Source organism: Rhagoletis zephyria, unplaced genomic scaffold (assembly GCF_001687245.7).
Source record: "Rhagoletis zephyria isolate East Lansing unplaced genomic scaffold, Rhagoletis_zephyria_1.1 Rzeph_scaffold_00487, whole genome shotgun sequence".
NCBI lineage: Eukaryota > Metazoa > Arthropoda > Insecta > Diptera > Tephritidae > Rhagoletis > Rhagoletis zephyria.
Window position 1 is genome coordinate 78,821 of NW_016157571.1, and position 24,290 is coordinate 103,110.

At 40.1% G+C, this 24,290-nt stretch overlaps 1 protein-coding gene across 1 annotated transcript in view; it reads left to right on the forward strand.

Moving 5' to 3' along the window:
• Positions 1 to 7,813: 7,813 nt before the first annotated feature.
• Positions 7,814 to 24,290, forward strand: part of LOC108359896 (uncharacterized) — a 26,929-nt gene continuing 10,452 nt past the window's right edge. Inside the window, exon 1 of the mRNA XM_017611972.1 lies at positions 7,814 to 7,841. Coding sequence (XP_017467461.1) covers positions 7,830 to 7,841 — 12 coding nt within the window. The 5' untranslated portion in view covers positions 7,814 to 7,829. The remainder of the gene's footprint in view (positions 7,842 to 24,290) is intronic.

A 24,290-nucleotide genomic window follows, 5' to 3' on the forward strand; every position in this document is an offset into this window, starting at 1 on the left:
TGTATACGGCCATCTTTTGCGTAGTAGCTAAGCTGTTATTATGCCAAATTACATAAATTCATTAAATATAAAACCTCTCTATGCATATAACAAGCGTTTGACCCATGTATTGCGATACTAATCGCTACCGCATTGAGCGAAGAGATTCGCCAAAGTATTTTTTAATTTTTTTTAACTTCATATTGACTTTAAACATAAAGAGCTGGATTTTCACAGAAACCAATTTAGGCAATTACTTCAACACCTACCTGAAGGGCAGGCTCGGGTTTGGCGACTTTAACACCAGAATGGACAAGTAAACCGTCGAGAAATTCTGCCTCCAACAACAGAGGCAGGCAATTTAATGTCCTCGATCAACCACCAACAAACCAAATTGATTAAATTGTGATAGACGGAAGATACGCTTTGAACGTTATTGGCGTCGGGTCCATTCTATGATCCATTATCTTATTGCAGTGAAGGCTCGCATGCGCCTTTGTACAAAAAAGAACTGAGCGTGACGAAAGTTTCGCAACGAAGCAAGCAACTACTTATTGCCCGACCATAACTGAGCAATGGGATTTTAACTACCTCTATTTAGTTAATACCACCCCGCGGAAAAATGGTTAGTATGACAAAGAATTTCACGCTGCTGTTGCAAGAAATGCCCAGCATACCTTACAGCCAACTGCCACGCGCTGGACTACTCAGCAACACCGCGACAAGAGGAAGGAATATGGTCATCTTTATAAGAAGAAGAAACAAGTGACATAAACGTGAGCGCGAGGAGTTTGAGATGTAAATAAGGCAGCAGTCAAATGGTTTAAAGGCTGAAGCAAGTGTCAGACGAAGATGAAACTCCGGTGCTCGTAACACACATTCAGAGAAATCTTTTGATATGAACAGTGACAAATTTGATGATGAAGAACCCAGACTAATGTATATGGACTAAGTTAACGTCTCTCCACACGACTAGAATGAGATGGGTACAGCAGTAAGGCGACTTAAGAACAACAATACCACGAAGCCGACGAAATATTAGCTGTGCTGTTGACAGCCAGTAGCCAAGAGCTAGTAAGAGGCATTTAAAAGCTGTGAAGCGCAATTTGGTCTAATGACTGTCAGTGAACTCTGCAAAATCAATAAGAAGGGACGTTTTGTAATTTGTGCCAACCACTGAGGGATATTGAAATTGCGTATGAGGTTCTTTCGGCAATACTGTGCGAGGGACTGAAGCTCTTAATAGCCCAATGGAATGGATAAGTGTAGGTGCATACACGGCCGATTGCCCATTGAACGGTTTTTTACAGAGCGTCAAATAGTGGAAAATACACCCAAAAAAAAACAAACAACTCGTCATATACTATATTTTCGTCGCTAAGTTCCAATTGGAAACGCCGTTTGAGAGCGAACGAGGTTTATGACAAGACGACTCAATCTCATGCGACTTCTTCCTTCAATCGTACGCTCAAAATCGCACTACCATCCGCCAATCTGGATTATGAATCGCAGCTGACGAAATTGGCGTCGGTAGGCCTCAGCACCAGTGCCGTAAATGCCAGCAGTGGTTAAGAAGTACGACGTCGTCGTTGGCAGTTACAATGTTGACCAACTGGCGTAATTTTCCAACGCAGTGAGGAAATTGGTGAGTTTTCTCGTCTCGGCCTAAACCGATAATCGATACAGCTAATCAGAGAAAAGGAAGGTATGCAGTAAAAAAAATCCGCTAGGCAAACATGGTTAATATAATCGTATTTCCATACATACTTAGTTTCATTATTGAATGGAGTTTCAATTAAAAATACATATAAGGGGCAAAGCAAACATTCATTCGGCAATCCAATTAGTTGGCGCCTCAAAAGTAACAAGTTTTGGGGATTAAAAAGCCAAACTATTTATTTGGCTGATTGTGTAACGAAACCTTAAAATCATAGGCTGAAATAACTCGCATGACGGAACAAAGGCTTCATTGTTAAGTTTCAGTTTAAATCTGATTTTGGTGATATTGATTTACAAGTTCCCAGTACGACTACAAGCGAGTTACATTGATCTCTTCAAGATCAGTTGTAAATGAGAAAAGCCGATTTGGGGAAACATGTCGCTTGGCTAATTTCTGGTTGCCACTGAACTTGTTTGGCTCAGTTGTTGCTGCTTTTTAAAATATGAATACATAAATACTATATTCATATTGCCATATTCATAAAAGTACATACTTAAATGGCTGATTTCGCAGATGCCCACATACGATTAAAGTGATCGTGCAGGCGAACGTACAAACGAGTGAATGGTAGCTACATATATACATACATATGTACATATGTAGTTAATCATCGGTGGCAATGGCTGACAAATCTGACGCGGCTGCTTGGATCGCTGCCTGTTGCTGTTCGCTTTGATGTGTCGCTGTCCAACTATTGCTGTTGTTGTTGTTCTTCTTTTTGCTGCACTTGGTGCAAGGTTACGGTTTACTGGTTGCACGGTACAATGAGCGTCTGCTCGGTTGGTTGATCGGCTGGTTGGCTGGTTGGCTGGTTGGCGTGTTTGTTGTTGAGAAATTCCTGCCGCAGCGCAATGTATTGGCTACCATCAAAATATGTCATAATTGACCGCTGGCAACAAGCCGACAACATTCGTGATAAGTTTCTAAGAATTTGTGTCCACTGCCGCGGCCGTATCGACGACTTGGAAGCGCTTCAACGCATTCAACGACTTGGTACATATACATATATATGTATGTATACATTCATACATCCATCCAAAGGTACTCCCTTACTGCACCTCGGCACGGTATTCGGTTCGCCCGGTACAGGTGTATGTCGCGCTGCAAACAGCGCAAACTCCATTGATACGGGCGCGCGATCATTGCTAAGCGCGTTGCAATATTGTAACATACCGACATACACATACACCCCTACAATTGATTGTAGCGCGCACATTTACGCGCGTTCGCACGCGTATTCGCATGGTACGTCGCTCAATGCAATCGTTAGGGCGATACGTTTCGTTGCGCTTGCGCGGCGGCATTTTGCGCATTGTGGTCGCATCAGTTACGGTGGTAAACGAGTGCGATCGGTCAGTTAAACGAGCAAAGCTGTTGTTGATGCCGCCGCCACCAGCACCGACGAAGCCATCATATCGCGAGCCCTGTGCTCAGTGCTCAGTGCCCAGTGAATCATCCCGTACAAGCAACGTCCTCCGGTATGCACACTATTTGCCTTCATCGTCGCTCATCGCAGTATCGCAGTTTGTCGTCGTCGTCGTCGACTTGGTCGTCTTGGTCGTCTTGGTCGTTGGTCATTGGCGCTGGAGGCGCTTTGCAGCAGCGGCAGGTTGATAGGTAGGCAGACAGGCGGACTGGTAAGGCCTTCTTCTACCACAACTACTTTGCCCTGGAAAGCTTGTAAGACAAGCGTTCTAACCGTACGCGATGTACTTTTTATCATCCACATTGACCGATCACTGGCTGCAACAATAACAACGGCAATCGCAAATGCATGCCCGTTGTTGTACAAGAGTTCAGCACCACTTCATTTGCATATTGAAGATTTGTGTGGATGATTTAATAAAAGGAATCCGGTGATTTTATCAATAGCGCCCGCTTTTCGCATCCACCGTTCCGGCGAAAGCGTCAAAAGTGTAACACTGATACATTTGGTTTTATGGGCGGGATACTTACATGGAGCTTTTGCAGCTGTTGATCCATGAAAACGAAATGTTAGCAGCGATCTTGATTCAGTTGATATACATACATATGTACGTAAGTATATATGTATAGGTATATTTTTTTATTACTACTTTTTATCTTTATTAAGCGACAATCATAGTCCATCCGGAGAGCATCCAATGACTGCTATCCTGAGATCACATGCTGCTAAAAACTGAATTCTAAGATGGTTAGCTGAGACCACGGCATCCCAGAAGAGACATAACTGAATTTGAGATTTCGCAGCGCGAAAAAAGAATAAATATAATAAACAATAAAAACCATCTCTAGGAAAACATTCACGTAAAGTATTGCCAGGTTTACCAGGGTATTTCACAATTTGCCGCAGGTTTTAAATTTTCATAGCCCAATTTTTAGGTGGAAATACCTTTTTTGAGAAAAAAATTTCAAACCAGACACGCTTAAGATGGGATCCAAGAATCCATTTGTGGTAAAACCGTGCTCACCGCACCTGATTTCGCGCGACCCACGGTACAGCTCTGAAAAACATTGGGATGGGCACAGTATTGTGACCAAAAATTTGTATGTTGGGATGGGCGGGATCAGGATCGAATATGAAGTTCCGCGTTCAACTCTGTGTTCGACTAATTTCTGGGATACAAATTTTTCTTTTCCAAATGACGCACTTTTTCTTTTTAATGAAACAATGAGCAAGGAAACGAAATCTAGGTACGCTTTCTAAGTACAAATCAGACAGAGCGACATCTTCTCAGAGATGTCGCTTGGTCATCACCAGGGCCGTAGAAAATAAGCAAGAAAAAATCAATTTTAAGCGCTTAGATAAGCACTAAAACATTGGTAAATATGCCTGCAAAAATGCTCGCATACCAACAAAAATTAAGTTCAGTTAAATGCTTTGTTTTTTTTTTACTCAGTTTATTTCAAGGATTGAGAAATTGCAATGGACACACATGTGTTGCTTGATATTCTCAAATAATATAGGTCGGCGCTGGTCATTTTAATTTTTTTAAATATTCGTTTGAGATGAATAATTTTTAATCACTTCAATAACACCAATGCCTTCCCGTAGAGATGAACCATTGGTTTTAAATTTTTGTATCTAAGCAGAAATGCAGTTGAAGTGAAGGGTTAATAAAAACCAAATCTGCATTTATGTTATTATTTGTATTAATATATCTTTAGTTCGACGAATAAAAAAGAAGCCCAAAGAATTGTCAAGAAAAATTTATTGAGCCAAATTTTTTAAAACGAAATTCTTAAGAAATTTGCTACTCTTTCGACTATGGTTTGCTAAAGTTTGTTTGTGAAGAGTACAAGCCACCCTTGTTTTCATTCCATTATTTCGTAAGGAAAATAATGGCATAATATCAGAGGGAAAAACTCCTTGGACACTACTATTCACGCACACGAAATACCTAAGAGGAATTTATTTTATTAGTAAAATAAGCTATTCCAAGCAAATGCTCTAACTTTTCGGCCCTTGGTCATCACATTAAAAAATTTCGCCGATCAAATGAATTGGACATATGTGAAAAAATAGGTAAATTTCAAGGTCAGTTTGAGTACATACCATTGCAATTTGTGTGTTTTAAAATTATTTAGGGTTTCGATTTTGATCATTGTTACATTGGACTGCTGCGGCACTGAAACGGCTCCAAACTAATTTTTCTCGACATATTTTAGTTCTAGCAATGATTGAGTGGCAATCGGGGTGCTGAGCTTATTGAAGGGGTGAGCGCAGAGTATATGTCCTCTCTCTCTCAATTGCGACTCTCTCCCTTAACTATAGTTATATTCGTAACAGGCTACAGCGGCATTGCGGGAAACTGCGCGGCTGACGACTTGGCGAGAAAAGGTACATATTCTTGAAACGAAACCAGCGGTTTACTCTTGAAAAGTTGAGTCTCATGTGAGCTGAGCGAACGTTGTTGGAAAACTAGGACATGCGCAATTGTAGGAAGCTAGTTGCCCAGGAAGCATCGTACCCAGTCAAAGGAGCTCATTGTACTTGCAAACCTACAGTTCCCGCTATTCCGCGGTGAGAATCAAAATAACACCCGATTCTAAAAGTTGCAAGAAGTATAATATCTTTGATTATCTTTCTATTAGGCTAAGGTTTAATCATTTTGGCTCGCATTTTGCAACCAAAAGAACTCTCGCGGATTGGTTAAAGACGTATTCGTAATTTCGCTATTAGCTCGTGGCAAGTTTGTCTCATACTGAAGACGACCACCGCAACCTAACTCTAGATCGATTGAATATGGCTACCTTCATCGCCATTTTCTAGTTGGTTATGGGCCATCCAGGGCCTCCAGTACTGCTGGAGTCAATCGCTACTTTTGAACCGCTACTTGCACCGACTCCTACTCTATTAACCCGTGGTAGTGCACATGGTAGTGCAGAGTCAAACCAGTCGTAAGCAGAATAGCGAAAAACTACGACAGAGGGCGCCCATAAATCACGCAAGTGACTACTTTAGTAACACCCGGTAGTGCAGAGAGAGCCTAGAACATTGCCTTGTAAAAGTAATCGATGAAATACACTGCAAGTAGTCGGTGGGTAATTGACGGTGTTTATCAGGTAGCTACCGATTCAGCAGTCCTGTAGTCACTCCCCCGTACTGCAGGGTGGTTATGGCCTTTACTCTATATGTATAAATTTGTAAGATTACTGCTAATAAACACGCTACTTCCATATGGAGACAAAGAAATAAGTCGCGTGAAACATGAAAATTGAAGAATTAACTCAAACAAGGAAACTTGTGAAAATCTCAAGCTATCGTGAAAATCGTAGACCACCAAAATTTTTTTAAGAGTGAGTCATCAACTGAAAGTTAGCAAAAAGTTTCCACGTGCAACATAACCTCTAATTGCACCTCGCCGTGTTCACACATACATATGTATGTATGACCTGCATACATACGTACAAGCATGCAACAACCACCTTTTCAGAGGATATATTGAACAAACAACGATGGAAATGTGGCAAAAATGGTAATGAGATGAAAGAAGTCCGCCTTCAAAGTTATTGTGGTTGTGCGGCAAAGGGTCTTGCGCCGCAATACGTCATCAGTTCCACCCGGTGGCAAAAAGGGCAGATGTTGACTTTGCTGCGGCAACGTACGTACACCTTCCTCCAACCATTTTCATATGCTCCATTTTGTTTTTTTTTCTTGTTTTTTTTGAAGCAGCACACACACACTCACACGTAGATTCGCGAACATTTGATTTTACATAAATATGTACGTCTGTGTATTTTAAGCGAATAGTACTCGCATGAGCACGTTTGGCGGTGCGCCTCGGCAATCAGTGTGCCGCGCTTGACGATTTGGAGACTGCTGGCTGGCGGTTGACGGCCGCTGGCGTGTGGTGGAGAATGGCCATGGCAGTCAATAATTTCGCACACGTAGACACGACATATTACACATACGTTAAAAATGTTAAGTGAATATATGTACAAATGCACAACAACAACAACGCCAATAAAAGCCAAAACAATAAGAGACACCGCAACAAAGTCACAAAAGTACTAGGCGTCTGCGTCTGCGTCTGGTGACAGCGCCGCCGCCTACCCTGCAATGTTTCACATTCACCCAAGTATGACGATGATGACAAACAAGGATTCCAAACTCAGATACCTGGATTCTTTTGGATAATTAAAAGCACTTAAGTTGGAATTTTTTGGGTTTTGTTTTTCTTGAGAACCGCCCGAGTTGGCCAACAGTCCAACGCGACTTGTGACTTTAATCACGAATGTAAGCTGCGCGCTTTGGCCCAAAGAACTACCAAAAGCTGTGTGCGCACAAACAATGGGTTTGGTTGGGCAGCAGCAGAGCGACAAGCAACGGCCAGCACAACTAAATAAACATAATTAAAAAATATATTGTTAAAAATTAAAAAAAAAAGAAAACAAACATAAATAACTAGAGCTGCCTTGAGCGTGCCGGCCGGCCGTACACTATTTGCGCTATTTATTCATACATCTGATCTGTACATAAATGTATTCATATGTTCGCACGCCAAAAAATGGCATTTTTTTTTTTTTGTTTTTTGTTGTGTGGTTGACTGCTTCATGGGAGAGCGTTTTACGAGTATGCCGTCTGGTTAAAAGCCTAATTTGGCTAGGAGTTACACACATTCATTTCATTATGACAGCAGGCGTTTGAATGCACAAGCATGTAGGTACGTATGTATACATATATGTATGTATGTAATTATAAGTACATATTAATGCGTATGTGGCTGCACTGCGGAATATGCGACTATTTCTTTGAAATCGATCTGATCATAATATCTGGCTGCATATGGCTTTGCTTTGCCACGGCCAGCCAAGAAATATTTCTCTACATACATACGTAGTACTTAGTAGAATTTAGATGTATGACTACTGCCAGTCTCATAATCGTTACTATTTTAATATGTGCAATTATAAAGGAATACTTTGTAGTTAAAAATAGTCAAAGTGAGCTTGTTATTCTTCGAGTTAAAGACGCAGCGACTAAAAGTTCATACAAGCAGGTGAATTGTGAAAATATTTTCATAGGAGTACACTTGAGATGAGGTGTGTAAGACCACCATAAAATACATACATATTCACTCTACCCACTGGGCTATGGAATTGGTACGTGCAGACGTCGTTTCTTAGTCAGCCAGCGAACCTTGCATTGCAGTGGGTCCCAAAACGATTTGGGAAGAGCGCTCAAGAAATAGAAAGAACCGGTTCTGTTGAGTCCGGTTCCAACGAGAACCGGGTTATTGGTTCGGTTCCGGTTTTCAAAATGGTGGTAACAATAGATTATAAAAGACCTCTCCGAGCCATTTGCTACCAAACGGGGTATCAGACAAGGCGACTACCTTTCGTGTGATTTTTTTAATATGCTGTTGGAGAAGATAATAAGAGCCGCAGAGCTGAATCACTCAGGAACAATCTACTACAAGAGCGTGCAACTGCTGGCGTATGCCGATGACATCGACATCTTCCGGGTCCGGTGGTAAACGAGGACAAGACGAAGTATCTACTGTCAACAAACAAACAGTCAGCGCATTCACGCCTTGGCACCCACGTCACTGTTGACAGTTATAAATTCGAGAAAGCAGAAAATTTCGTTTACTTGTGAACCAGCATTAACACCGATAATAATGTCAGCATCGAAATCCAACGCAGAATCATCCTTGGCACCAAGTGCTACGTTGGCCTGAGTAGGCGATTCAGAAGTAAAGTCCTCCCTCGACGTACGAAAATATTCAACTCGGAACCAGCTGGTGGCAGCAGAGGATGAGGGAGGTCCCCACTGCGATGGAAAGACCAAGTGGAGAAGGACTTGGCATTTCCAATGATCGGCACTTGGCAAAGAAGAGAAACGACTTACGTGCTTTGTTGAACTGTGCCAAAATCGCTTAGGTGGTTACAGTGCCAATAAGGAGGAAGATGTATGCATTAATTTGCATTTATCTATGTATGTATTTCAAAAAGTTCACTTCCACTTCCTCTAATTTTTGCTTGCCGAGTCTTACTGGTAAAGCTTTTAAAATTTCCCATAAAAAATATAGCAATCTAAGATGTCTCTGCCTAGCAAAATACATTAATGTCTCAATGCATATATTCGTAGTCTTTGTGCTTGTTTGTATGTATGTATGTATGTAAAAAATATTTTTCACTTTGCATATCTCCTAAAAAATTGCATTAACCTTTCGCAAGCCTGGTGGGGTCTCAGAAGATCACAATTATTAGAAGCTGAAATTCATTTAATTCTGAGTTTAGATCCCTCGATTTGTGTGTCACAATATCTAGAAGCAGGGCAAGGATCGGCGAAATACGTAGAAAACGTTTTAGGCGCCAAACATTCATTTATTGGAATCAAATATGATTCTATTTTCCTGTTATTATCCTTTTCATCCTCAAATAATCTATGATATAACTTTGAAACTCTTTTACCAGAGCAACAAAATCAACCATTTTTAGAACTTGTGTCTGTTTGTCTATCCGTCTATCTGTATGTTAGTACGCGCATCACTCGAAAACTAATGGATGGAATTGAATTCAGTTTTCACCGGTGCACTGCTGCGTAAGATCTGGATTAAAATATAGGGGAAAAATACATTGATAAGATAAAGTAAATATTGCAATATGGCTGCCAAACGAAAGAGGTTTAAGAAGGCTTACAGTCGAAAACATTTTTGTTGAAGGTTGCCACCTGTTTGGAAATTTTAATTTGATTTACTTGATAATAGGGCTATTCGCGATTCGGTGCATAAGAGCTGACAAATTGATGCAATTGCAGAAATATGCCATGAATTGTGAGCGACCTTTATTAAACTGTCATGGTAAAACTATTTTAATCAGCTAATAGAAATGTCAACCAGAGTTGCAATGCATAGCATTTTTATGCTATGGATTTTCGGTATTGCAAATTTGTCAAGCCATGACAAATGCAAATGCGTATATTTTGTTTGTGTATTGCAAATAATTTGCAATACAAATTTGCAATGCAATGTTGCTAGGCCATTTGCACCGGATCGCGAATAGCCCTAATATAAATTAAATATTGCAATATGGGTATCAAACTAAAGAGGTTTAAGAAAGCTTTCTGCCAAAAAAAAAACAGGCTTAAGAAAGTTTAGAAAATATTTTTGTAGCGGGTTGCCACCTATTCGAAAAACTTTATTCAGTTAAATAATGCACCTTTGAAGAGAGTGCACTATAAGTAGAATCAAGTTAAGAGTATAAACTCAATTTCCAGGATTAAATAACTTCGAAAATATAGTAACTAACACCCTTATTCACAGCAAATAAAGTATATTTCATAAATCGAAAATTTGTTTGAGAATCTCACTTCATAAAGCTCTTCAAATCTATTATTTTTCTTATGAATGAAACCACACGAGTTTTGCCCGCGAAGTGTAGTAGGCCGGGTTTTTGATTGTATCTAGTAAAATTGTAACATTATAAATATTAAGAAAAACTAATATGGCGGGATTTTATGGGAACACCAGAAGCCAAATCAACCATTTTTATAATGGCTAACATCAATTATTGTATACACATAAAGAAATTCTTTATTTTTCTTGTTTCATATCTTCATATAGGCCGTAACGCGTAGCTTCCCATTTTGGGGTGTTCTAGACCCCATCAGTCTAAGTGACGTTAATATCTGTTCACCCCAGTCTTAGGAAAGGTTAAACAGTAACGCATAAGTTAACGATTTAACGCAATTACGGCGAGTGTTTCGGCCTTAATAAGGAAACAATAACATAAGTAGAAAAATATAATTATAAAAACATACATACGTACGTACACACACAAAAGCACATACTTATGTTTGTCTATATGTATTCATATTTTGCCTGTTGGCTCGCACTTCATTCACAATAAAGCTGATGCCACATAAAACTTTTGCTTCGCTTTACATGACAGATTCGCTTTGACAGATAAGATGAATTGTATGAAAATGCACAAAGCATGCCACATAAATCGTTGAAGCTGCAGCGCGAAGCGAAAAGATGGCCAACTCCCATCTTTTTGCGCGCTTTGACAATCAGCCGGTTTAATATTTATTTTGTTTCGTCCAAATTCGGGGTTTCATGCAGAAACATAAAACTTAATTACATTGCTGATAATTTTAAAGCAAAATATATAAAATCCACAGCAACTTTTACGAGTAAAACAGCGGTACAAAATTGCTTTCTTGGCGTTCATTGTGGCATACCTTTTGCGTCTGACGCTTTGGTGGCAAAGTTATAAATGTCACGCAAAGCTACAAAGTTTTATCTGGCATCAGCTTTAGCCACCATCAGCGATTGGAGGACCGACGCTGGTGGCGATCGAAGCTCCTTCAACCCAAAGTGCTTTGAAGCCGGAATTTTTTGGAAAAGATAAAGGTACATACATATTTTCACAATTTTACTCTACATATTTATTTGCTTGTTAGCGAAAAGTAAACAACGCAATCATGGAAACAAGTACTTACCGCGTACGCGTAGTAGGAGCAATGAGTCTGTAGAAGCAGAACAAAACACGACTGCAAGCCCAAATACGGTACATATGTATGTATGATTGTAAGTATTTATTGCAGGGTGGTCCGAAAATAGATGCGGGGGAAAAGGTTTAAAATGTTAAGCTCTCACAACCCCAGGAATTTTCCAAATGGATAAAAATGATAGCCGATTTTTTTTGTCCAAAAAAATAATAATATTTGGAACTGCCTCAGAGTTCATGAAGTTATTTATGTATTTTATATGAAAAAACTCGTTTTCGTACAAATGGTATAGAATTCTTGAAAATCAATATTTTTTAGCCGAACCCTGCAAAAATCGCGACTACTCCATGCATGCGTGTAAAGAGTACTCCCTAAGGACCAAGGAGTACTCCAAAATTAACCACAATTCATATAAAAAATATGGTCCAATTAACATTGCGATGTCCTAGGGCAGGACCATATACTCCATCCCCGCATTACATCAGAGTAGCACAAAACTACTCCAACATAATAACAATGGCATTGTTGCTATATTTTTTCGTTTGTACACGCTTTTGTTCTTCACTTCTCAAATACTTTTTCGAAATTAATAAAAACCAAGACAAAAATTAAAAATTATATGTTGCCTCTGACGGTATTCGAACCCGAACATGCTGGGAGCTAAGAACTAACAGCGAGCATCTCTACACGTTCAGCTACAGCCAGACATGCAAATGTGCTTTCAAATGCTCAACTTCAATCACGTTTCGTTAAAACACGAGCAGTGATCGGATAACAAACAATAAGCGAGCGCAGAGACACCAGTTGGCACGCTACAGCATGACAGAGGAACACTTTTGTAAGTACTCCAATTTACCACAAATAGACTACATGATCCAACGATTTTTGCAGGGAAAGCTATGTTTCTCTTTAGGAGACTTCCAAAAACAATACCCAATTGTTTACTTAGCCATTTCTTAATATTATTATAGGTCTCCCAAACCCCCAAAAAAATACAATAGGGTGAAAAATCGTTATTATTAAAAAGTTGGATATTATTACAGGAAATCTCCTGACGAAAAACAGAGAATTCCGATCGAAAAAATATTGTTTTCAAGAATTCTATATCTTTTCTATGGAAATGTGTTTTACCGCATAAATGGGAAACTTCATTAGGTTTGAGGCAGTTCTAAATATATATATTTATTTTTTTTTTAACAAAAAGATGGGTATTCTTTTTTTCCATGTAGATAAATCCAATTGGCGGAGAGCTAAAATTTTTTTTCTATTTTCGGAGCACCCTAATGCCCGCATGTGTAAAGTAACGATATTTCTTCAGCACCGTGAGTGATGTGTGCGTGTACATTTGAACAATATTGATACAAGTCACAAGTGCCTAGTCAGCGTGATTTGCGAGAAATGCGCTATATTGGTTTGGTTTAATGAATTTGTTTAACCCCGGTCAATTTCACGTGAAAAGAGGAACAACAAATCAGTTACAGATACAGTAAGCTAGGCTTGCGAATGACTCTTTAATGAAAAAAAAATGAGTAAGTGTAGTTGCTACACGCGAAAGAAGTGAAACATCGTAGAAAAAATTTCATCAGAAAGGAAGAGGTTTGCAATATATTTTCTAATACATATATTTAGCTGTATGTAATTTCTTTGCACGAGCTTTATTTTTCCGATAGAATAGGAAATTATGTGAAATGGTTTCATTTTCAACTCAAATGTTGTTAGATTTTTTTTGAGTTCTTTGAAACGAGTGACCTCTGTCTCTCACAAATGCAAATGTTAAGGGTAAATAAAGCCACAAGCCAAGCAATTTCTATTCTTAATTCTTTCATTTAAAGACAGTATAAGACACTGCAGATTTCGTGCGCCCTGAAACGGTTAGTTGGTAACAAACATATGCTTACCTGCATATATCTACCCGGCAGGAAAAAGTATTTTATGTAGCCTATTATAAAGCCGGTGATTTTGTACATCACTTTCCAAGTGAAAGTTTGGATATTTTGGATAGTAAAGATCTTAAGAGGAAATTTGTATGTATTATGTATCTTATCTAATTTATTCCAGTTCTGTCCTGCTATCCTACAGAAGGGTTGTACAGACCTTCTTGCATTCTCTTGTGCGGTAAGGTTATTTTCCAGCTAGAGAGCCACTGATCGCAAAAAAAGAGAATCTCTATTCTTTGGCAGCTCATTTCAAATGGAGTTTCCAAGCTTATTTAGCGCATCACCTTATCCTTGATGTGGATTTGTCATATTCAATTATAGCTGCCTGTAAGTTAAGAGATAAATCGATCATCCACTTTCTATCTTCGTTGCTTCCTTTTAGTTTTGCTTGGAAAACTGTGCCGAAATCAGGCAAAGCAAAACAAAAGGTTGACTAAGAGCTTCTGCGAGTATATGCCACATCCCACTACTTCAAGACTGGATCATTATAATACCTCGAGGAAAAACCGAAGATCTTCCATTTGGAGCATTACAACTTGCCCATATTTTCTCATACAAGTCTAAAAGTAAAATAAAAATTAAGAGTCTCTAAGGCTTTGCTCGACTCCTGCGATCATCCTGCATGCCACCCTCTGAACCTTGGTTAGCCTATTCTTTATTCTATAGATTTAAGGGGAAATGGCGTGGAACAAATTTGGACAATTTGGATTAGAGTGATCCCTACCCAACCACAAGGTCTAGATCAATAGTCTCTGGTGAAACCAGGGTCACTTCGCAAGTGATGCCTTTGACAAACGTACAAAATTAATTATGGGGAGAAAAGAAAAATGCACACATAAAATAGAGTATCTACTCAGCAGCATAGCAGTGGCAAAATAAAAAAAAAAATGGTGGCTGGAGGCAACAGAATAGTTTTTTTTTTTAACTAAATACTGGTCCCATTATCATTATTAAGTCCTTGATCCTTGAACATGGTGATGTTTCCTAGTATGTATAGGCTTTCAGTTTCCTGCAGGGTATAAACATACACGTGTAGGCAGGTGAGTGCAGTGCAACTTTGCAGTCTGCGCCGCACTTTTACGACAGCACTCTGCGCCTTCTTTTTTCAATATTTTTTGTTTTTGCATCATCATCAACATAAACAACAATACTAGATACTGTATACACCTTCCTATCAGCGACTTTAATGTGTTCAAGTGTTTCAAATGTACGGTTGTTTGTTTGTATGTTTGTGTGTGTTAGAGTAGATTTCGAAATATAGAATTAAAAATATGTAGAAGAAAGCGCTGGGAGTGTTGCAACTGGCTTGGTCGAGCATATACATACATACATACTACTTATACATACGTACATATGTATGGATAGGTACATACAAACATAATGTACATACATGTCTATAGATGAAACTCCACGCTATAGTTTGAGTGGTCTAATGAAATAAGCGCTTGGGTGGTATAGGCGGAAGAAGAAAAAAACAGATGCACGCAGAAGAGGGACGCATGCGTGAAGCTAAAGGCTGACATCCAAGCCAACTTGGTGGACTCACCGCTGACAGGCGGCAAAACCCCTTCGATTTAGATTGGGACTTGAATTTTATTTTGGTGGGAAAGGACAGCGATGCCACTTCCTGAGTGACAATGTGTAATTCCCGCGCTACAAATTAACAAATTCATCTCATTTGAATTGATGACAAAATCCAGCGTCTGCTGTGATTCATCTGAACGGCGCGCGGGTCGACCGCGCCAGTCAGCGATCATCTCCGGCTGTTCGACCGCCGTCACGCCCGTTCATTTGCGCTCGCTTCTCCTCTCTTCGAAGCACTTTCCAAGGTTGTGCGGTTTTAGCAATTGGAAAAAATCCGCAACATTTCCGTCATTAATCAGCGATAAAAGCTTCTAATGCATTTCGGCCTGTCAATGTTTTGTATTTTACTATGCGCCGAAAGACTCCAGCTTCTCCTGCTAGCGGCTTACATATGTATGTAGCATCGCCACCGCAGCCGGGGCTGGCTGGCTTAGCTATTGCTTAGTTTTGTCGGGGTCTGGCATTTTTTTATCGTTATTTGATTCCGAGAATTTACGACACTCAAGCCGGCATTCGCGTTTCGCCAATCCTAAAAAAGTTATTAAAATTCAGAATATGGCTGAGGTGATAAAATGACAGCACAACACCCACATGCGGACGGACAAAAGGAGGCAAAAAGGCAAACAAACGTATGAACATATGAACGTATGACAGTGGACGGCAGCGACATACAAGCTGGCCGGCCGGCCGGCCGACACAAGCGAGTCAAATAGGTATGTATGTATGTATGTATGTATGTATGTGGCTTAGCGACGCACGCATGCGCGAATTTCTCAACCCGTTGCACTACGACAGCAAAACGTGGAGTGCAGCAACAATACCAACAACACCAACAACAAAAATAGCAACATGCACAACAAACAACTAAGCAAGGCTTAAAGCAGATTAAAAGAATTGGCAATTTTTACGGCGACAATCGCGCGACGCTCGGCATTGAATGAACGGAACAACATCGCGAGGGAATATAAAAAAAAAAAACAAGTAAAAAAAGTCTAAGTTCGGGCAGAGCCGAACATTAGATACCCGGCGCAATTATTAAATATGGTTTTTTTTCACCATTCCGAAAACTACCGCTACATGGTTAGCAGGGGGTGGTTTTATCCCCAATTTCAAACATCTTCGATAAACTTATACATACAGTTATATATGGGCGGTATCACGCCCATTTTCCGAAATTCCAAATAATATTACTTATTTTCAAGAGATTGTTGTTAGTATCAATTTTGTGTAAATTCTCTTCTTCTTCTTATTTGGCGCTGTAACCGCCTAAGCGATTTTGGCCGAGTCCAAAACAGCACGCCAGTCATTTCTCTTCTGTGCTAACTGACGCCAATTGTAAATGCCAAGTGAAGCCAAGTCCTTCTCCACCTGGTCTTTCCAACGCAGAGGAGGCCTTCCTCTTCCTCTGTTACCAGCATCGCGGCCCGCGTTGAATATTTTCAGAGCAGGAGCGTTTCTGTCCATCCGAACGACATGGCCAAGCCAGCGGAGCCGCTGAANGCCGTTATATAAAAAGTGGGCGTAATTTGTTCCGATTTCAATAATTTTCAGCGCTTTGTAATCATAAGGTGGCGTGGCTATGCCCATTTTCCAAAAATTTTTAAAATAGTCTTCTTTTTCGGCTAAAAATCATTGTAAATAACAATTTTGAGTGGATAGGCTTAAGTAGTTACTAAAATATCGCAGTTTTCGTATTTCTGAAAATTACCGTTATATGGGAGGTAGGCGTGGTTATTGTCCGATATTGCCCATTTTCAATACCATCCGTCCTAAGCTGAAAAAAAAATTATACATACCGAGTTTCGTTAAGATATCTCAAGACGGACGGACGGAAGGACTGACAATCACCGCTTAATCGATTTCTTTTTTTATTCTGATCATTTATGTATATATATATGTCTATATCTATCCCGAATCGTTTTGCCTATTACAAACAACCGTTATGTGAACAAAGTTATAATACCCTTGTGCACAATTGCGCTCGGGTATAAATATGCAGCAATACAACAACAGAAGAGCAGAACACATAAAATCAGAACGAAAACAAAAATCGCATGCAAATGCAAAACAAGTCTAAATGAATTTGAATTCGGTCGCCAGCCACCATTCGCTTCACCTCAGCTGGTGGGGCCGCAGTCACAAAGAACCGACGGTAGGTGTGGAGGGGGCTGAGGTTTGGCGACGTGGGATGAGTGTTCGGCCGGTTTGCCGGTAGCAGGCAGAGGCCGAGGCAGCCGGCAGTCTTGCCTCTTTGCCAAACGGAACGGTTTCAGAGTGGGAAATACTTTATTTTGATATAAATTAATGGATTAAGTCGCATCAAGATGCATCGAATGGGACACCACAGCTTGGCGGCCAACAGAAAAATTAACAAGACGACGCAAATCAGGTACCCACCGCCAGCGACTTCACTACTGTGGAATTTATATGAACGATCGTTGTGTTGTTTTGGATTTTTCTTATTGTTGTTTTCTTATTTTATTTCAGATATTTTTGCTTAGTTGTTTTGTTGGTTTTGAAAAAATCAAAAACATTTATGGTTGAATTAAGCAATAAATGGATTGTGAATGCGAAAAAATGACAATATCCAGTGGCGCAGCAGCCAACGATTTGTGTGAATCATCGCGGCGGATTGGCGGATGTGGGTATAGGTTATATATATGTATGTATGTATGTATGTATATAGGAGCTTTTGTTATTTAGTTTATTTGCTTTGTGCCTTTTTCCGTTTTATGGCCAAGTTTCATTAATAAACATCAAATTAATCCATTTAAGTGATATGAATATTTTTTATTTCGAAAATTTCTCAATAAACGTGCATACACAAATTGTATGAATAAGTCATGACCTTGTGTTAATAAGGCAAGGTTGAAAATAGTAGATGCAATTACATATATACTAGTAAACCCGCAAGTATTTATACATCCATATCCTAGTGGCATATTTCATATAAATCCGTGCAGCCGTTTCAGAGTGAAGAGAGGTGCCGCACAATGTCGGTTTTTAAAATCATCAAATTTCTAATCATCTTGTACCGATAAAAAGTTCCTACTTCTATAAATCTTATCGCATATCTATAGGCCAAGCAAGGTCTTTACTTCGTCCTCTTATATTTGAAATTCGAAAAAACGATGCAAATCTAATGACCTTCACAAAAAATTCCTTCTCGTTTAATATAAATTCATATATAATTAATTGGATGGGTATGACTTCTCGAAAAATTGGCAACCTTAATCAGAGACGTTTTCAAACTAAAGCCTTCATAAATCCCTTTCAATTGACACTCATCTATATCTTTATATAGTATAAAGGAAAGTCGAGATTCTTTGTACGCAGCAGTCTCGAAAACTACTAAACGGATTTTGACGAGTTTTCCTCTAATATACTCTGTATCGACAGGAGAGTGACCTTTTTTACTTAGAATTTGAATAGGGTTGCCACCTGTCTAAAAACCTATAAGATCTTCATCGTTCATTGGATTACCAAATATGAGGTGTCAAATGAAAGGGATTGGTCTCTAGAAAAGCACTAATGTTTTTGTTTTTGAATAGGGTTGCCATCTGTTAATAAACTTACTATATTCAATCATAATAAGCGTAGGCATCAGTTCTGCGCCATCACTGTCAAGCGAAATAACTTAGCCTCTACATGCGTAATAATTTATTATTTTTCTGAGCAGGGTTGCCACCTATAAAAAAGTTAAAAAATTTTCGCCGTTCGTTGGATGACAAAATGAGATACCAAACAAAAGGGCTTTCACTTCGCATGTACAAACGCTTTAATTTTTTTTAATAGGGTTGCCACCTATTATATCGCCTATACTTAGTATAGGGGAAAGTCGAGAGCTAATCTTAAAAACTACTAAACGAATTTATACGAAATTTTTTAAGTATAATCTGTAATAAAAACACGTTTTTCGAAAAAAATACGAAAAAGCTTGTTTGAAAAGAAAATTGGCTTGGAAAACATTTATTTTTTCTTAAGCGATCACCACAAAATTTGTATAACAGTGTTATTGATATATTTGACGCTGGTCTTCATTTTCTCGTCATCCATTGCCCATAACCGTACAAAATTTAGAACGCATTGACTGGTTGAACCTTCAAAACCAGCTTACTCTTATTTAGTTATCAATTAGTTATCGACGCTGCTTTTATTACGATTAGGCATAGTTAATTGTAAAATATCGAAGAAAATGCGGGGAATGCTTGGAAAAAATCAGTACATTTTAGGGGTTTACTGTTTTGAAAAACTACGCAGGACAGACCTTTAAATAACAGTACGGTCGTGCAAAAAACAGAACGGATGGTCACCGCATATATAGGCAACAGAAAACTATGCAGAAAAAATGGTTTTCGAGGTCGCCAATAAAATCTCAGACCCTTCTATTTAAAGCTGTTCGCGGATTCATGAACATATCTTATGGCAACCTTATTCACCACAGATTTGTTAACAAACCAGTTATGCCTTACCTGGTTTTTAGGGAAGTGAGTAGTGGTTAGCAATGCGCGCTTCCATTCCGCAGGGCATGGGTTCGAGCTCAGTTTCCGACCAATACCAAAAAATAAAAAATAAAAAGTGTTTTCTTATAGCGGTCGCCCCTCGGCAGGCAATGGCAAACCATAAAAATAACATCAAGGCGCACGCCACAAAACGGAGGAGAAGCTCGGCCCAGCACTAACATACTGTGTAAGCTGTATGTTATTATGAGTATTTAAAATAACTGAAAAAGTCTCACTCCTTCTCTCCGTGAAGGTGCCTCCAGTCTAATAATTCAACCAGGCTTAAGGTTTGATATCTTTTAAAATTTTTTTTTAGATGGATTTTTAGGTATATTAGAATTAGTACAGCAGCTGCGTATCCTGAATATTTTTTGTAAAGAAGTATGCTCAGGTTTTTGCAAGTGCCGATCGATGGGCTTGGAGGTTAACCTCCAAGTGTATTTCTGCCATAAAAAAGTTTCTCATAAGCCCCATCTACCGCGCGGGCTGAAATTGTATGTCCCTCCAAGAGAGGCGTGACGGGCAAATTCTTTGCAAAAGTATGAGCGGAAAATAGACTCGTATACATACATACATTTACATATACATATTCAGTGGCGACCACAGGCGCTATCTAGAATTCTGGCCAATACTAGAGGACCACGCCAACAATGTAGATAGCTACTAGCAAGCGTGGTTATAGCAAGGCTATTCCCCTTGATATCGCGGCACAAGAGTAACACAAGCTTCATGTAGCAAAACGAGGTCACCCAAACACTGAGCACTTGGATTACAAGAGCGCAGCAAGACAACGGGGTATGGCGCAGTGCAAGCAAGGTGCGATGCTGCCTTAAATGGGAGGTGGACCCATCGGCTCATTTCCAAACTTGAAGTATGGCTAAATAGGAAGCACGGCAAGGCAGACTACCTACCTCACGCAAATTATTAGCGGCCGCCTCAAAAGTTACATTCATCGTTTTGGGAATGAGGAAGATCCAGTTTGCGAAATTTGCAGCCCAGAAACAGAAGAAGACGCAAAGGACGTGATATTTACTTGTCCACGATTCAGTGATCATCGGCGAAGATTTAGGGAAGCTTTGGATGTTAACGTTGCACCAGGCAACTTAGTCCTGCGAATGAACGATTGCGAAGAGGCGTGGAAGGCGGTCTGCAGTGAATCAACAGAAATTATGCAGCAGTTATGGGTAAGCGAACAGCAACGACGCAGAAACGAACGAGCACAGCGCTTAGAGATAGAGAATAGTTAACGTCCAAGCGCGGACTGAGACTATGAATCGAGACCCCGACGTTCGTACCGAAATGACTGACAATGTCGGCCTGGACATCTTCGAGCACTTTGCTCAAACGGCCTACTGACGGTAGTTGAGTCTCTCGATGCTTTTAATCTCTACATGAAAAAAAAAAATATATATATATATAATGTCAGTAGCTTAAAATTCTTTCGTGAGCTAAATGCTCTGCCAGTCCTCCAATGTATGTACTAAGATATCATTCACAATGGATGCCCATATTTGTCTTCTTTCGCTTAACCACTAATCGTTTTGGACTTTCTTTTATCCCACAGTAAAGCGCCCGAACAGCAGCCATCTCTTGAATGCTTTTGTCAACTCCTGACACAAAATCAAGCAAACATCCTCTAAGCGGCGGCTGGATATTTCCTACACATTGTTGTATTGTCGCAGCGAAGAATTCCCACTACCGTCCGAAAAGGATGCAGTGTAATCGATACTCCGAACAAAACGGAAAGCTCGCCTTTTGTTTGCAATTTCCGAGAGAGAGCGCATCGAAGGCGTCAAAGTTGAAGGATGTGCAAATTTTTAATGGTGTGAAATTAAGGTAAATTGTTTTTTTAACACCACGCTGGCTGGCCGCTGGCGGGCAAGCGGGCGCGCGGGCAAGAGGAACACAAAACTGCCGAATGCAAATAAATACTTTGTTATTTACACGTGAATAAGTACGTGCATATGGATGTACATATGCAAATAGCTGTATGCACTACTCGGCAAAAAAAAATATTGCAGTCGCTTAAATGAGGTGTTAATATGAGATTTTGTAAATTTTGTTTTCGTGTACTAAATGTCGCTTTATGGCAGTTTGATTTGAAGGTGCGACACTTAGCCCAGTAAAATATACTCGCGCGTGTATATCTACATATGTGTGTGTGTGTTCCTTTAAATATGCTTGGCTGGGTACATGCATTTGTGCGTATGTAAATATTTGTGAAAAATTATATATCTGCGCCCAGACGGACATATGACGCATTTGCATTCTCCACGCTTCAAAAGCAAACAGCCAGCAAACGTCACAGCGCCGAGCCCGAGAAATAAAAAATCGCTGGGAAGAAGGTTGTAGTAGGCATGGTAAAATATGAGAATGCATCAGTGCTAATGGGAGCCGGCAATAGCTGTGAGGCGTCTGCGGAGAACGAAGCGAAAACTGTGGCATCGAAGGCAAGGAAAGGCAAGGAAAGGCAAGGCAAATTATTCGTACGACGTGTACGAGTGTGTGCGCGCGTATGGCGCAGAGGAAGGAAGGTAAAATTGAAATTAAAAAAAAAAAACACAACCAACCAACGCCTTTCGCACAGCACAGCATGTCGTCCGCGTCAGAGCAAAAAAATTCAATTCCAGAACAAAGCAACCAAAAAATAAATAAATAATAATAAAATAAAATATAATAAAAGCAAGGAATCCTAAGGATACGGTGGCAAATGCAAACCGTCTCAAGCGTGTTTAGCAGAGCCAACTGATGCGACCGAAACGCTCGGACGAGAGAGAGAGGGAAGAATTTAACTAAAAAGCGCCAAGATCGAGTAGAAAAATTAAGCAATATAAAGGGGAAATTGAATAATATAAGAAACAGGCGACAGCAGCCGCAGCGACGACCCAAAAACAACAACAGCAACTACAGGCGTCAAACACAAAGACGACAGGAGTTCTTTCTAGCTGTTACAAAAATTATGAACAATTCATTTAACACCCCAGCATTGGTGGCAGCAGCGACGCAAGAGGAACAGCCACAGCCACAGCGACAGCCAAAGCCACAGCCACAGCCATAGCGGAAAAGGTAGCAAGCGATCGAGGATTTTTTCTTCAGCTTGGCTGTCTTCGAAGAATGTGGCATGCCTCAATATGTGCGGGTGCGCGGGGCGCGCAACCAGCAGCACATTTGCACTTTGCACGAACGTCCGATTATGAGTACATCAAGTGGAGGCAAGAACGCCAAGCACCACTTTGTCCGAAAATTTGCTTGAATATTTAAAAAGTGCCATCAAAAGATCCGTCGCTTAGCCCTGCTGCGTTGCGTTGTGCTGCGCTGCGCTGTGCGGTTCTTGCATGTCAAATTGAATTTTTTTGAAATTTTGTGCTGGCTTTCACTCTTGCGCTACCTACGGAATGAATACGAATACCCAAAATCCTTATGCGCCGCCATGAGGGACTTCAAGAGCACACCACACCACAACACAACACAATACAATACAAACCGATGAACGACCTCGGCGCAAATGAAGTGAACTCATATCCAGTTTAAACTTCACACCTTTTGAATTTTCGCTTCGTTTGTTGCTCACTTGCTGTGCTGTGTTGCGGTACGTTGGTTGAGCTGATGCCCCTCGGTTGCTCCCCTGGTGCTTTACTAGTGTTGTGGCTGTGCATCGATGCAGTGATGTATGCGCTGGTGATCGAATGTTGCGCAGGCGCAATCGCAGGTGGCGGTGGCTGAAGCAATGCGAGCGGCGATGGTGCGGAGGTGCGAGAGACAACGCTTTGACGCTGGTGTAGAATTTCAAAACCGAAACGCACTTGCAAAGTAGCGGCTGACCGACCGACCCGATCGACCCGAGACGGTTGGAGCAGAGCGCCAACAGCATGGGGCTTGTGTGTGGCTGGTGTTGTTGCTTGACCGCTGTCGTGGGAGCTCTCAGATGTAAAACAATGCACATTGGTACTGCACATTACCTTTTTCGTTCACTTTCACACTTTTTTTGTTGTCGATATGGTTGTATGGCTTGCTTGCGAGTGATATCATCATATATATAAATAGGCAATCATGTTTCCTTTACACCCCTTTTACGGCTAAACTATACTTCTAAGGTATAAACAATTATATATCATTAGAAAGGTATTTTGATGCTGATGTGCAGGCAATTTTTAAAATTTCAAATCAGTTTAAAATAGAGCGAAAAAATCAATTCAAAAGTCACACCAATACCAATGCCATACATGTACATGGTTGGGGCGGAAATGCCCCCTAAATGTATGCTTTAATATTGATAGCGAATTAAAGAAACGTGCTAAGCAGCAGTTCAGGAATAAAATGTATGTATGTATGTACATGAATAGATTAGACTCAAACAAGGAAGAAGGTAAAGTTGAGTATGGGGAAGAAGAAAGTGATAAATACAGAAATTACAATAAAAGTAAAGAAACCTAGATATAAAGACAAAGAGGAAGGAAAATTTAAATACCTAACCTAATAACAATGGTGGGGGTGAATAAGTAAATGAAGAAAAGAATGGACATATTTAGATCAGGATAAAGGAAAAGATAAAGATAAAGACCAAGACGACGAAGATGAATATGAAGATGAAGATGAAGATGAAGATGAAGATGAAGATGAAGATGAAG